General features: G+C 47.2%; 1 protein-coding gene across 11 annotated transcripts in view; it reads left to right on the top strand.

The window, feature by feature from the left end:
* The window catches only part of gtf2ird1 (GTF2I repeat domain containing 1), a 322,923-nt gene that overhangs the window by 110,415 nt on the left and 196,324 nt on the right, over positions 1 to 16,184 (top strand). For 10 of the 11 annotated variants that reach the window (XM_072469282.1, XM_072469287.1, XM_072469290.1 and 7 more), the window contains exons 3-6: positions 10,542 to 10,683; positions 12,659 to 12,808; positions 13,318 to 13,501; positions 15,517 to 15,827. In XM_072469282.1, the coding sequence (XP_072325383.1) occupies positions 10,542 to 10,683; positions 12,659 to 12,808; positions 13,318 to 13,501; positions 15,517 to 15,827 (787 nt within the window). The remainder of the gene's footprint in view (positions 1 to 10,541; positions 10,684 to 12,658; positions 12,809 to 13,317; positions 13,502 to 15,516; positions 15,828 to 16,184) is intronic. The other variant, XM_072469285.1, reaches the window with a different exon arrangement.

Below are 16,184 nucleotides of genomic sequence, written 5' to 3'. Positions count from 1 at the left end.
TTCCTAGAAAGCGTAGCACCGCCTTCTTGTCTGTCGGCTTTTGCATAGCCGTGATGGCTGCCACCTTGTCGGCATCCGGCCGCACACCCAACCGGGAGATGTGGTCCCCCACGAACTTGAGCTTGGTTTGGCCAAAAGAACATTTGGCTCTGTTAAGGCGCAGGCCCTGGTCCCGTATCCGTTGAAAGACGCGTTGGAGGCGACTGATATGCTCCTGCGGTGTGGTAGACCAAATAATGAAATCGTCCACATAGACACGCACGCCTTCGATGCCCTCCATCATCTGTTCCATGATGCGATGGAAAACTTCAGAGGCCGATATGATTCCAAACGGCATCCTATTGTAGCAGTATCTGCCAAATGGAGTGTTGAAGGTACACAGCTTCCTGCTGGACTGATCCAATTGAATCTGCCAGAAGCCCTTTGAGGCATCAAGCTTGGTGAATATTTTTGCCCGAGCCATCTCACACGTGATCATCTCACGTTTGGGTATAGGGTAATGTTCCCTGATTATATTGCGATTTAAGTCTTTCGGGTCAATACAGATCCGGAGCTCGCCGGAAGGCTTCTTGACGCACACCATGGAGCTGACCCATGCTGTTGGCTCCGTCACCCGGGAAAGCATTACTTGATCCTGAAGTTCCTGCAGCTGCTGCTTGAGGTGGTCCTTGAGGGGTGCTGGGACTCTGCGAGGTGCATGAACTACCAGGGCGGCATCCTGTTTGAGCAGGATTTTGTATGTGTAGGGCAGTGTACCCATGCCCTCGAAAGCATCCTGGTTGTGAGAGAGGATTGAGTTTAGTTGCGTCCTGAATTCCGCATCTTGGAAGTCAGACGTGCCTTCTGAAGAGAGAGAGTGTACTCGCTGAACGAGGTGGAGGAGTTTGCACGCCTGTGCGCCTAGCAGAGAGTCCTTTGAAGAGCCCACGATCTCGAAGGGTAGGATGGCTTTACGCGAGTTGTGCGTCACTTCGAGTTGGCACGACCCGTGGCGGGGATGACGTTGCCATTATTGTCGACCAGTTGACAGATGGATGGAAGAATTGCTGGTTTGACCCTCAGGGTTTGAAATGCTGACCATGTGAGGAGATTTGCGGAAGCACCAGTGTCCAGGCGGAATGTGACCTGGGATCGGTTGACCGTCAGGGTGGCACACCACTCGTCGTCCGGATCAATGCTGTGCACCGACAGCGGCTGGTGCGTTCGACTTGGGGACAGCTTGTTAATCGGACTCGGTGAACGTGGGTAGAATTGCCCGAACATTTCTGCGAGGCTGGTTAAACTGTTGCGAGTTGGCAGGCTGAGGTGCTCGACAGCAGGCAGCATAGTGGCCAAGCCTGCCACAGCGTAGGCATTGTCGCGCTTTGGCCGGACATTACTGCTTTAAATGGGCGGAGCCACAGTTGTCGTTCGTTGCGCCACCGCACATGCGCGTGGCGGTCTTGCGTACCTGCGCATCGCGTTCCTCCGCGTCAACGTCCCCTCTTTTGGCACGTACAAGCACGGGAGGCCTCGGAAAGTGTGCGATATGGCCGCCCTCCTCCGGGCTGCGGGCCGGGAGGTACTCGATCGTCTGGACCCGCTCCGCCTCATGGGGACACTGCCGCGCCGTTTCAGCCGCCTGGATGTGTGAGTACCGGCTGGTGGTGTTCTCATGCAGGACGCAGGTCTCGATGGCCGTCGCTAGGGTGAGTTGCTTGATTTTAAGGAGCTGCTGGCGCAGGGCGTCCGACATGACCCCAAAAACTATCTGGTCGCGTATCATGGAGTCAGAGGTGGGCCCATAGCCGCAGGACTGCACGAGGATGCGGAGGTGCATTAAATAAGACTGGAAAGGCTCGTCCTTACCCTGCAGGCACTGCTGGAACAGGTTGTTCTCCATGCTGCAGGATGGCGGATTGCTGATAAGTTGCAGGTAGGTCTCACAGGGGCTAGTCTGCTTCCACTCCTGGAACCATGTCGTGTTGGGTGTTCTGGTCTACAAACAGGTCAACACGGCTGGAGATGGTGTAACTCTATTTTATTAACAACTCAACTGTAATAACATACTGTAAGCTTGGGTACGTGCATTACCAGCTTATCTGTGGACCCTGTCCTATCACTATCTAGGTGAGGCACTCAGCACATGGTGAATGTCTGAGAGGCAGGCTGTGAGCTCTGTGCTCTGAGCTGGCTGCTGCTAGAAAGAGCCGGAACTCTGGTGTCCCCTGTCTTTATAATGCGTGTGCTCTCACTGGTGATTGGCTGAAATGTTGTGTATGCTGGTTGGTCCTACTGTATGTCCATCAGTGTGTCAGTGTGTGTGTGATTGCACCATGATATGTTGATGTATATCATGACACCTCTGATGTGCTCTAATACCCTCAATATTTATATGGCTAGTCCAGTTCAGTTTCTGGTCAATGGGGGACCCCCAGCTTGTTGATGATGGGAGATTCCGCAACGGAAATGCTGTTGAACGTTAATTGCCGCTTATCAGCCCAAGCTTTAATGTTATCCTGGTTTTGCTGCATGTTGGCACGGACAGATTCATGTACGCTGTGTCACTGGACATGTGCTGGAATTGCACCTCGTGATATTGGTAAGGTAAAAATGAATGACAGTGTAAGCAGAATGAAGGGCAAAATACTGCGGATGGTGGAAATCAGAAGTAAAAACTGAAAATGCTGGAAATACTCAGCAGGTCAGGCAGCATCTGTGGAGGGAGAAACAGAGATAACGTTTCAGGTCAATAGCCTTTCATCAGAACTCGACTAAAGTAGCAGTCAGTGGTGGGAAATACCATTCTTTGTCTGATTTGTTTCCTGCCAGTGTTTTCATTGTAATTAGCAATATCTGTCTCCCTCCCAGCTGGTATCATTGAGTGAAGTTTCCAGGTGACTTTACAGGGGCGCTGAGATTAATGGCACTCTTTTAAAATTGTAGTTGAGTTAATACCAAGAAGCAGAATGCGTGCTGTTGGTCTAACCTGCTGACCGTAACCAGCGGGAAACTTCCATAATTCCCGGGCAAGTGCAGAGAGATAGAGGGAGGTCTTGTGGCACAGTGCGTAGCGCCCCAACTCTTGGCCAAACGCTCTGGGTTCAAGTCCCACTTCAAGGTTTGAAGGCTGTGGAAGGTGCGTTCATAATGTAGCCAAACAGGTTGATTATCGGCCTGTAAACCCTTCCAATACACACGATGGCAGGCGGTAAAGAGCGGGAGAGTTTCTTGGTCAGCCTTGCTGCAAAGGTCAATGGCAAACCCCGGCGACACTTGGCCAAACATAATCATGGACCAATCCAATGGAAGTTCATGATCGCCAACACCCTCTAGGGGCCCGGTAGCTTAAGGAGGAGGAGAGATACAACTGAGAAGTTCCAACGAGTAGAGAAACTGACAGGTCTCCATTGCCCAGTTTCTTAAGCTGTTGTGTATTCACACAAGTGGTTCCTCACTTGTGGCTTTGCAATCGAACAAGGACTGATCAGGTGATGCGATCCCGACGCCTGACGCACGGCGCCCGACGTTCTGGTTGAACCACCGAGGCCTGCAGGTTTCAAATTGAATCCACCGCATGAAAAACTGGCGACGAGGTGGGCGAACATTGTTTGTGGGCACCCAAAAGGAAAGGTAAATAGTTAAAACTGTCACTGCACGAAAGCTGATGATGGAGAGGGGGAGCCAAACAACGGTTGTAGCCACTGGATGAACCAGAAAATCATTGAGGACTAAAACAACTTTGGAAAGAAACTCGTCGCGTACTCTGCCCAAAATGATCCGTAACAGCACGGAGTGACGAGGACTCTGCAATGACAAATTTAGAATTGGGGGTGTTGAAAAACACTAAAGGAGAACAGGCTGAGTTCAGGTTTGGTTTGTTTTTGGGGCGAGAGGGAGCAAGGTAATGCTGAAGATTTGCGGCACAGTTTGCACACGCAGGTCCTTCCATAATGAAACATGTTTTTGGCGCATTGGGACTGTTTGATCTGAATACAGAGTGATGGAGCTCACAGACAGAACAATTCGACTATTTTCTCCAAGCAAACATGATAGCAGATCTAAAAATCCCAAAATTTCTCAGCATAATGGGAGGGGTGGGGAGGAACATTTAACCTCCTTCGGAGACTGGCACAACTGGGAAAGCCAGGCACGAAGACCTAAGATGAAATAGTGGAAATATTGCAGGGCCACTATTCAGTGAAACCTTTAGTCATTGCAGAAAGGTTTAGGTCTCCTAAGCGCAACCAGAAGAAGGTGAATCAATTGCACAGTTTGTAGTTACCCTGAAAAGACTGGCTGAACACTGCGAATTCAGCGATGTGTTAGATCAATGTTTTTCAAACTTTCTTTCCCGGGACCCACTGACAACCAGTTGGCACTCTAACTATTTGGGCCTCTGGCCATCTCTTGCTTGTAACAAAATGATCCATCTTCACAGTCCTCTTGCCTTGCTTACTAGCAGTAGAAGATGGAAGAGGCTCTGCGTGATTTCATGCCAAAAGCATGCACGTATAGGGCGCTTGATGTCAAGTGTACATGCAGGGCACGTGACTTGCTCACTGCTGCCGCTATAGTCAGAAGACTGCACAGAGCTTCATTTTGTTTTACTTAAAGGCCTATAGCGACCGCCATTCTCCGTTTGAATGCCGGTAGCGGCCGTTGGATACTTCTCTCTCGATCGGGACCACCGCTGGAATGCTGTGAACAATCGCTCTATGACACTTCCGATACCTGTCCGTGACCTACCCGCAGGTCACAACCCACACTTTTGAAAACCTGCATTAAATGATACCATCAGAGACAGATTAGTCTGTGGTTTAAGGAGCAAAGTTATTCAAAAGCGATTGTAAACCGAAAACGACCCGCCCTTAAAGAAAGCTTTGGGAGTTGCTGTATCCATGGAATTAGCAGCCAAAAAGCTTAACAGTCGAGTTTAAGCACAAGAATACACAAGATGTCGGCTGAAACATAAACCCAAACACCGATTCACACTTGCCATAGGTGTGCAAAAACCGGGCACCTAGCAGCGGATTGTTGGTGCAAAGACATTGTGTGCAGAAATTGTGGCAAAAAGGGCCACATTGCAGATGCTTATTGGAGAAAAAAAACTTCAGGCAAAAGTTACAAAAAGCAAGAGCAGAATAAATCAACTGAGAAACTGAATAAAGGAAAGAGTGTCTGTGTGGTACAAAAAGGATGTGAGAAGGAACCTGATTCACAGTCTGATGCAACACACCGATATTGGGTGACTCCATTACTGGACGGTCAGACAGGAAGACGGAGGTGGACACTGGGGCAGCCATCTTGCTGGTGCCAGAGAGTGTTTATCAAAAAAAGCTCTGACATATTGCTCTGCAACCCTCAAAGAGAGTGTTAAAAGCCTACACTGGAGAATAATAATCTTTATTATGTCACAAGTAGGCTTACATTAACACTGCAATGAATTTACTGTGAACATTTCCTATTCGCCACACCTGTTCAGGTACACAGAGGGAGAATTCGGAATGTCGAAATTTACCTAACAATTACATCTTTTGGGACTTCTCGGAGGAAATCGGAGCACCCGGAGGAAACCCACGCAGATACGGTGAGAACTTGCAGGCTCCGCACAGTCAGTGATCTAAGCCGGGAATCGAACCCGGGTCCGTGGCGCTGTCGAGCAACAGTACTAACCACTGTGCTACCGTGCCGACCTGGAACCAGAAGTAGTTCTGCTGAGGGGCTCTGTTGATATAATAGTGCAATTAAATGGACAAACAGTAGATTTGTCCTTGCACATAGTCAAAGGAAATTATCCGGTACTAATGGGAAGAACTTGGCTGGAAAAGATCAGATTAAACTAGGCCGAGGTAAATCTCATGACAGATTCCGAAACAGGTCTACCCAAAATCTTGAAGAAACATGCCATTGTCTTCAATGGTGAGCTGGGAAGCATAAAGGATATTTTGGTAAAGCTGAAGATCAAGGAAGAAAGTCAGGTGAGATGCTTTCAGGCTCGGTCAGCGCCATGCACAATCAGACCTAATGTAGAGGCAGAATTAGAACAGCTGGTCCTTGAATCCATTAACATGAGTGATTGGGCCACGCCGATTGCACCCGTGCTGAAAAAGGACAAATCTGTACATCTTTGTGGCGATTTTAAAGTCACTTTTAATCCTGTACTGTGTGCAGAACCGTACCCTCTACCCCTGATTGATGAGCTGTTTGCTGGGTTGGCTGGAGGCCGACACTTCAGTAAAATCGACCCCTTGTCAAGCATACCTTCAAATGAATGTGGGTCCAGATTCACAACAGATCTTGACGATCGTGACACACAAAGGGTTATTTCGATATAAATGATTATCATTTGACATCACTTCCACACCAGCATTGTTCCAACAAGCTATGGACCAAATTTTAAGCATTAGACGGAGTCCAGTGTTACTTAGACAACGTCTTGGTTACCGGAAAGAATGAGGAAGATGCTTGACTCCAGAGATTAGACGATTATGGATTAAGAGTCCGAAAGACAAATATGAATTTTTCCAATCTTCAGTTGAATATCTGGGACAGATCATTGGCACTAAGGGACTGCAAAAATCATCTTCGAAAGCCAAGGCATCTGCACCGCAGAATGCGAACCAACTTTGATCTTTCTTCGGCTTATTATGGAAGGTTTGTCCCTAATCTGGCTACTATTCTAAAAGTCTTGCACAATTTACTCTGTCAAAATAAAAAAGTGGACATGGGTGAGAGAGCATTCATGCAAGCCAAAGAGCTGCTACTTAAGTCAGATGTCCTGACACATTTTGATCCAAATTTTCCCCTGCAACTGACGTGTTGCGCATCACTTTTTGGAGTTGGGGCAGTGGTTTCCCACGTAATGCTCACAGGTGAAGAGAAGCCGATAGCCATTGCGTCCAGGACCTTGAATAAGGCTAAATTCAATCACCTGTAGATAGAGAAAGAAGCCCTAGGTATCATTTTTGGCATAAAATGGTTCTACCAATTCACTTTCTTGACAGACTACCATCCACTAACAATGATTCTTGGACCTGCAGAGGTGGCATTTCTCTTGTCAGCACACACATACACGATCAAGTATCCTCAGTCAAGCCTTCATGGGAATGCAGATGGACTCTCCCGCCTACCCTTACCAAATAGTTTGTCAACAAGCAGTTTGTGTGGAAACATTTTCTACTTCGAGCAAGTAGATAACATTCCTGTAAAGTTAAGCGGAATAGAAATGATCCACTCCTGCCAGGAGTTGTGGACGTGGTGCTTCGAGGAAAGACTTCAGCAGAAAATCTTGAGTTAAAGCCATATTCCACCTGAAGACGTAGCTATCCGTACAGGTGGTTGTCTCCTGAGGAATGAGAGTCACTATTCCACCATTATTAAGAAAATGTGTATGAAATCAATTATGCGAAGGCCACTGTGGTATTGTAAGGATGAAGGAGGTAGCCAGGAGCTATTTCTGGTGGCCGTGGTTGATGCCAAAATCAAGACGGGAATGTATTCATCTTGCACAAAAGTACGGAACCTGCCGCCGATGGGCTAATTCCACCCATGGGAATGGCCAGAAGAGGCCTGGCAATGGGTACACGTTGATTATCATAGAATCTTTGAATCATAGAGTTTATAGTGCAGAAGGAGGCCATTCGGCCCATCAAGTCTGCACCGCCCCCTGGAAAGAGCACCCTACTTAAGCCCACACCTCCACCCTATCCCCAGACTGTTGTAAGGACGCATGTTTTTCATTCTAGTCAATGCTCATTCAAAATGGCCTGAAGTTGTCATCATGAGGTCAACCTCAGCGGAGAACACAATTGAGAGATTGGGTGAAATCTTCAGCAGATTTGGTTACCCTGAACAACTCGGGCGATAATGGGCCTCAATTTGTAAGAGTTCGCACACTACTTGAAGAAGAACGGAATTCAACACGTCCGATCCGCTCCTTGTCACCCTGCCACAAATGGGTTGGTAGACGGTTTTGTACAGACGATGAAACAGTCGTTAAAGGTAACCAGAGAACAAGATTCATTGCCTAAACGCTTGAGCCAATTCCTGCTCACGTACAGGAATACTGTGCACTCGACACCCCAGGTTTCTCCACAATTGCTAATGGACATCAACTACCCGCAGTATTCAATTTGCTGAAACCACCCAAGACAAAATAAATTGTTGTGAAAAAGCAGCAGAATCTGCTCATATGGTGGGAGAAGAAGGTGGAGACGTTCTGGCCAAGAACTATACCACAAGTGAAAAGTGACTTCTTGCGACCATCTTGGCACAGACAGGACTGATCTCCTACACCGTACAAACCTGAGACAATGTAATATGGAGGAGACATGTCGATCAACTTTGGCCAACAAGAACCAATCCGCCAGATGCAGAACCGACGAGAGTCCAAATCCAGCTGTGCCAATAGACGACCTGGACCTTCCCAAAAACCTAACACTAACCAAACCACTTGGGGGGGGGGGGGGGGGGAAACAGCATTTCAGTTGCAGATCAAACACTGAGTCAAGTTCAGGTCACGACGTCAACTCCGATTAAAATAACCACTGACGACGCTCACAACAAGCCAAAGACACCAGAGGTGCAACAAGCACTAAAAAGCAGACGCCTGAGGTTCACTGACAACCACACAGAGAACAATGACTTCTGAAGCGTCTGACGTATTGACTGGTTGTTGATTGATTGTTCGTGTGGCTAATTGATTGTTGATGTTATACTGTTTATTCTGTCTGGGACCTTTTGATTTAAAGGAGGAGGAAAAAGTTGTGTATTTGTGGTATTGCTAGTGTTTCCTTGCTACCAGCCTTGCAGTAGAACAGGGGCACTTTAAGATCGACCGTTTGCGCAGGAAAATGAGCAGTGTAACATCGCAGCCCGCCTGCAGTGTAAATAATGTTCTACCTTTTGGTTGGACCTCCAAGGCCTGCAGACTTGATTTTTGAACCCACCACACAAGCGGCATCTAAAGCAGATGATCTGGCAATTATCCCATTGCTGTCTGTGGCACCATACTGTGCACCAAATGGTTGCTGCCTTTCCTACATTACAGTGGTGACTAACGTCTCCAGGGTACTTAATTGGATATAATGCACTTTGGGATATCCTGAGGGAAAAGGTGATGCAGAAATGTAAGCCTCTTTCCGTAACTCTAAAAATGTGTTCACCAAAATGGCGTCCACACTAACCTACGAAGAGCAATGCCATGAGAGGTCTATTCGTGATGGCACTTTAAATGGTGCTGTAGCTTATATTTGTCCTGTCACGTTAGGTGCCATGTCACACTTGGACCGGTCCACAAAACAAAGTGTAAATTCCGAAAAAGGAGGTACAAATTTCAATGAAGAATTAGGACGCGCACAAACTGAAGGGAGGGTAAGCATGTAAGACTCTAATAAGGAATCCCTATCGACATATGAAACAATTAAGTGATGTACAAGCAGTCAGCAGAACTAAAATCACTCGTAAAATGTTGCCATGCTATGAACCACCATCTTGAATTTCCTCCATCACAAAAGTTTCCAATAAAAGACATTTATAATGAGGCACTCTTAAATAATCAAACAATCCTGTCTATCCAGTATTATTGATCCATGGAAAATGATTCCTCATGAGAGACCAAGCCCTGTGTCTAAAGCTAGACACCTCAATTTGGCATACTTGCCTCAAAGCTGAATTATTGGGTTAGGTTTTGTTGACCTTTTAAATGTTGTGATTCCTCCTTGTGTGTGACATCCGCATCAACCACAGGAAGCCCTTCCTTCGTTTAGCCTTCAATGTACCGGTGACGACCCGGCCGAGTCTAAAGAACGTTTCCACAGAGGGTGCTTGGACTTGCTGTTTGGCAATCAGATATGTTTTCCCAATCCAGGAACTGGTAATGGAAATTCGGGCACACGATTTCTCTCCTGAGGGAATTCCGGAGGTGTGAACCCAGCACGCAAAGCTGCTCGCTGGCTGAAAGTGTTGGGAATGCTCAGCTGTGGCAGTCAGATTCTGAAAGAGGGAAAGGTTAAAGTTTTAGATAAAGCACGAATTGTCCCGTGTGAAACTAGCGCGCCAATCACTTTCTGAAGATGTTTTTTTTTCCCCCAGTGATTTCTCTTTTTTGTATGCCTGGATGCCTCGTCATCAGAAAAAACCCAGAATGAATGATCTCAAAGTCGAATAACAGCCACTGCATGCAAGTCCAAATTATTCATTGCGAAACCAGTTTTCATTGCTTGTGCGAAATGCAGTGAGGGAACATTAGAACTGGAGTAGGCCATTCAACCCCTTCAGTCTGTTTCCCCTAATTCGGTGAGATCATGGCAGATCTGAATCTTCACTCCATCTCCCCCTGGCCTAAAATTTAAAAATCTATCTCTATGTTGAAATTTTCAATTTACCCTCCGTTTCAATGGGTTTCAGGGGTCAGATTATGGACGTTCCTTTTGTTTGTTAAATACCTTGAGCAATGGTCAGCTGAATTTCCTCTCGCAATCCGTGGATGTTGCCCGTCTGCAGGCCTCTGGCCCTCCCCAGACACTAACCTCTTTGTGACCATTTTTTGTGTTCTGCAGTGCACAGCGCTCTCAAAGTTAAACACTGAAGTTGCCTGCATCGCCGTTCATGAGGAAACCATGTATGTTCTGGGAACAGAGAAAGGAAAATTGTTTTTGAATGCCAGGAGGGAGCTGCAAAAAGAATTTGTCAAATACTGCAGTAAGTTCACACCACTTGGCTACCGCGCACCCGAGCATTCTGAGCTGCTCTGTGAGTTTCTAACATGGCTTCATCGGCTTAGCCTTATCCTTCTGTGCTGAGAATTCCACCATTCTACAATGTCCTGCTGCAAGGCTTGAGCGCCTAACGCGAGGTGACCCTTCAGAATGGCGTTGAGGGAGTGCTGTAGTGTCAGCGGTGCCACTTTTTGGGTAAAAAGTAAATGCCAAGATCCCACTCGGGCAGACATAAAAGATCCCATGGCACTATTCGAAGAAGAACATTGAGGATACTTTCCTGGCAACAGCTAGCTATCCCTCAACCAATATCGCCAACTACAGATCATCTCAATGCTGTTAATGGGACTTTGCTGTGCACCAAATTAGCTGCCCCATATGTCATACACAACAATAGTGATCAGAGTTAAAAAATACTTCACCAGCTAAGTGCTATCCAAATGCACGTCCTTTCTTATTAAGGATCACCGATCGATTTTTAAAAAAATGTTGAGGATGGAATGTGTTCAGAGATTTAAGGGAAGGCGCTTAATTCTTCATTTACTTTGCACGAAGGATTCGATTGTGGTGTCCATTTTATAAATAACTCCAGGCATGCACCCAAACTCTGAATTGTCACCAAATCATTTGGGGTTGAAATAGATTAATTTCCAATTCCTGAGCACAAAGCGGACTTGAGGCTCCGCTCCTGGGATCCCACTGGTGCTGGGGCAAATTATTTGCCATCATAAAATATTATTAGTGTAATAACCCCATGGAGGCCCATGGGGATACCCTGACTGATCTCCCCGTCGGACTCGTGGAATACGAGCTTCCCTGCTAGTGGGCAGAGGACCGCCTATTTGGGGCTCATAGAATTTAATAAAAAGGCCGGCCCAGACAGGGACCGGCATGTTGGTCACGCCAACGGGACTTTACTCTGTGTATATTTGCTGCCGTAGGCAGACTTTTTGTGACCGTTAATAAACCAGCGTTCACCCTAGCGTTTGGCTTCCTGGGTCTTAATAATTAGTAATGGCCTGGAACTGCATTGGCTGTCTGTCCCCTCAGGTGAGGGAAGGGGAGAATCCTGGTCAGTGGGAAGGAGAGAATCCTGGTGGGTGGAAAGTTGAAAACCAATGAACGCTAATGTTATTTTCAGATTTGTGCCGTGTGTGGGCAGATGTAGTTTATTCCTTATTTCAGTTGTATCTTTAAGAATTGCTGAGGCACTGCCATAGATATAGACATAGAATTTACAATGCAGAAGGAGGCCACTGGCCCATTGAGTCTGCACCAGCCTTTGGAAAGAGCACCCAACTTAAGCCCACACCTCCACCCCATATCTGTAACCCAGCAACCCCTCCCAACCCCTTTGGACACTTAAGGGCAATTTATCATGGCCAATCCACCTAACTTGCACATCTTTGGACTGTGGGAGGAAACCGGAGCACCCGGAGGAAACCCACGCAGACACAGGGAGAACGTGCAGACTCCGCACAGACAGTGACCCAAGCCGGGAATTGAACCTGGGACCCTGGAGCTGTGAAGCGACAGTGCTAACCACTGTGTTACCGTGCCGCCCTAGAGCAGGAAGATCAAATCATCCCAGCTCGATTTTTCTTTGCTCAAAACCAATGTAAGCAATGGTTTTGGGCACATGTCGTCTATTGTCCCTTTCACTGAGGAAGTAGTTCCAGGAAGCAGATGTGTGCTCCATTTCTCTTGTACTCAGGCTGGCTGGGGGAGGTGGTTCTGCCTCTTCCTGTGGCTCAAATAACGATCAAATGCAAATTATGGCGAACGCCATCTTACTACCAAGAAGCTTAAAATCTGCAATATCCTCATTCCCTTATTTTTGTGGGTGTGCTAACCTGCTTAACCAGCACAGAGACAAAGGTCAGGCCAACGGGTAATCTGCTAACCTGTGATTGTCACCTCCCCTCCATCGGTTAACTAAATCTTCATCCTTATCCCAGCAGCAAACTGGAACGCACAACTACGGGAGATGGAGATGTTGAAAATGGTGACCGACAACAGCCGGAATGTTCAAAGGGAGTCGCCGGACCCCATGGCTGACGTTTATGTCTTGCGAAAGATGGTGGAAGAAGTGTTTGCCGTGCTTTACAGTGAGTGTGGAGGATTTGTGGGATTGCTGACTGCACACTGGGGGAGGGGTGGTGCTAGATTTTGATGGAGTGTCGGAAATGCATAAGAGATGACCACACAGCAGCACCCTGTCCCAGGAGTGTGCGGGTAACGGTTCCACTGGCTTTCCCTGGCTATGTTTGGGATATGATCCAGCAGGTGTCAGCTTACCCGACTGGGGATACAGTTCTGTTCTCAAAGAAGTTGATGACAAAATCCAGTTCTTAAAGGTTAAAAACTGTCGTTGTTTAGCGGGAAAGCTGTAGATTGTAAGTTGGGCTCTGGGTCATGTTTTTATAAATCATTTTACTGTTTACAGCATGATCATTGAAATATTTGCCATATGATGACCCCCCCCCCCCCCCCCCCTCACTGTGAGATTAAGGGAATTGTGCCTGCTGTGAAGTAATGTAGGAAACACTAAAAGAATTACAGTCTGACGGATTGGACTTTTTAAATCATTAACGATCAAAATCCACTCTGATTTCAGGTGAGGCCCTTGAAAAGTCTTCGATTGTCCCTGTGCCTTATGAGAAAATCCTGAAGGACCCGCCCTCGATAGTGGTCCATGGGCTGCCTGATGGGGTCAGCTTCAAGCCGCCTTCTGAATATGAAGCTCACACTCTGAAAAGGATTCTGGAGCGGAGTAACCGAATTCGATTTACAGTGAAAAGGTACTTGCCCATGAAATGGCTTATTCGGGTGTGAGAGAGTACTGAGCCATTTCTTAGAGGATGGAGAAAGATGTGGTGTTACCTCATCCTCCCCACCATCCTGCCAAGCCAATACTTGTTGTCAATCACAGGACAATGATAATAAAACATTATTCTTTGCAATGAAGAAACAAGAACTTGCAATGATATCACACACTGTAATAACTTGGCCAAGGCCAGCCTTCCAACACCAAATTCTTTTATTGAAATAACCATAAAGGCCGCTACCGTGGCTTACAGCAGTCCGGTCAAAGCCCCGGGACCTACAGCTTACCAGTCCGTGTTGAAGCAGTGGGTTTGAAGCTCCCGCTACTCATTTCCCTGTGGGTGAGCTGCCTGCTTAATAGGGGAATTCATAATCCACAAACCCCTTGGGGAAATCTATTGCCAATCCCCTGTGTCCTTGGTGACCACTATAACATATCCCAAAGCCAATGATGTTTGACGTGTACTATAGGAAACGTGGCAGCCGTGGGTGGCACGGTGGCACAGTGATCCACACTGCTGCCTCTCAGCTCTAGGAACGCGGGTTCAATTCTGCCCTCGGGCGACTGTATATGTGGAGTCTGCACGTTCTCCCCGTGCCTGCGTGGGTTTCCTCCGGGTGCTCCGTTTTCCTTACACAGTCTAAAGATGCGCAAGTCAGGTGGGGTTAGGGCGGGGGAGTGGGACTAGGTAGGGTGCTCTTTCAGAAGGTCAGTGCAGACTCGATGGGCCGAATGACCTCCTGTACTGTAGGGATTCTATGGCTTCTTCTTCTATGGCTTTGTTTTGTACACTGCAAGTTCCCACAAATATCAATGTAATAATGAGCCAATAAACCTGTGTTAGGTGTTGGTTAAGGACAACATATTGGCCAAGACGCTGGAAGAAATCACCTGATCTGAGGTATCATTGTTGTCGACCTAAGATGGGGAACAAGACCTTGATATGTTGTCCCATTGAAATATTGTCCCATTGAAATATTGTCCCACGAAGGACGGCACCTCTGGCATCTTGAGGTACTGAACGCTGCACTAAGGAGTGGTGCTTGACTCATACGTCAGGGTGCTACCACTGGGCCAAGGTCAATCTGAAATTTAAATACCTAAGATGTGCAACTTTGCCCACTCAAATCTTTTAGGGTGAATTGTAAGTTGAAAATCTGTAATAGCTGTGGTCCTACTGAACTGACCCCCACCCCCGCCAAATCTGAACGTACTGTGTACGTTCCCTTGGCTGCAGAAAAATTATTTTCACTGTACTTCGGTACATGTGACAATAAATATCAATCAATTAATCTAAAGGAGTTCAATAATAAATTGGGGCAGCACGGTAGCCTTGTGGATAGCACAATTGCTTCACAGCTCCAGGGTCCCAGGTTCGATTCCGGCTTGGGTCACTGTCTGTGCGGAGTCTGCACATCCTCGCCGTGTGTGCGTGGGTTTCCTCCGGGTGCTCCGGTTTCCTCCCACAGTCCAAAGATGTGCAGGTTAGGTGGATTGGCCATGATAAATTGCCCTTAGTGTCCAAAATTGCCCTTAGTGTTGGGTGGGGTTACTGGGTTATGGGGATAGGATGGCGGTGTTGACCTTGGGTAGGGTGCTCTTTCCAAGAGCCGGTGCAGACTCGATGGGCCGAATGGCCTCCTTCTGCACTGTAAATTCTATGAATCGCTTATTGTCACAAGTAGGCTTCAATTAAGTTAATGTGAAAAGCCCCGATCTGCCACATTCCGGAGCCTGTTCGGGGAGGCCGGTACGGGAATTGAACCCGCCCTGCTGGTCTTGCTCTGTATTACAAGCCAGCTGTTTAGCCCACTGTGCTAAACAGGCCCCTACTTTGAGGTCCAATTTGTGAAAACCGCATTATCAGGAGTCTCGGGAGTCCCAGTGTGTGTGAAGCTGTCATGTAATTTGAAGTTTAAAGCAGAATCTTCACTGAAATTCACTGGCATTCTATTTTTCTTATCCTTCCAACCCCTCCATCCTCTCCAGATCATTTGAAGAGGATCTCCAAGAGCTGAGGCCCTGTGTGGATCGGGAAATCCAGCCTGGGAAAAGCACCTGTGATTTTAACCGGGAGAGTCCGGTGGCTAAACTATCTAATCAGGACGCAAGCAATGTACGGATGCCCCCACAATTTCTTTATGACCTTCCCGGATCCCGGATCCCATTGGATTTAAACCAGGACCTTTTGGCTGCAAGGCCCACTACAAACTTTAACCATGACCTTTCACCCACTGGAGCCTCAATTACGATGGACTCGAATAAGCTCCCTCCTGCTCGAGACTGCGCTGATGATACTGGTAAAAGCCTTTTTATATTCAGGGGAACCCAAACCAGCAGCACTTGGCTGAAATAAAAGGCAGCAATATTATACGCACATTGGTGTGGTTGCTGCTTTCTGTCAAACCCCACAAGGTAGAAGTTTGGAACAATGTGGCGGTTCAGTAATTTGAGTTTTGTGATTAGCTTTGCTGGTGATAAACGCCTTCATGTCACAAGACACAGGAATGAGTGTAGAACCTGGAATTTTATTGACTGGGCAGCATTGTGGCATCTTTGAACTCTATATGGGATAGGTGGCAACACAATGTCACGGGTTCAGCCAATCTGCCCAAGCAACGGGCACATTATTGCTTTGAAAGAGACGCAAGAGGTAA

Source organism: Scyliorhinus torazame, chromosome 12 (assembly GCF_047496885.1).
Source record: "Scyliorhinus torazame isolate Kashiwa2021f chromosome 12, sScyTor2.1, whole genome shotgun sequence".
Classification (NCBI taxonomy): Eukaryota; Metazoa; Chordata; class Chondrichthyes; order Carcharhiniformes; family Scyliorhinidae; genus Scyliorhinus; species Scyliorhinus torazame.
Note: the sequence above shows the minus strand (reverse complement) of the source record. Positions and strands in the feature narration are given on the sequence as shown.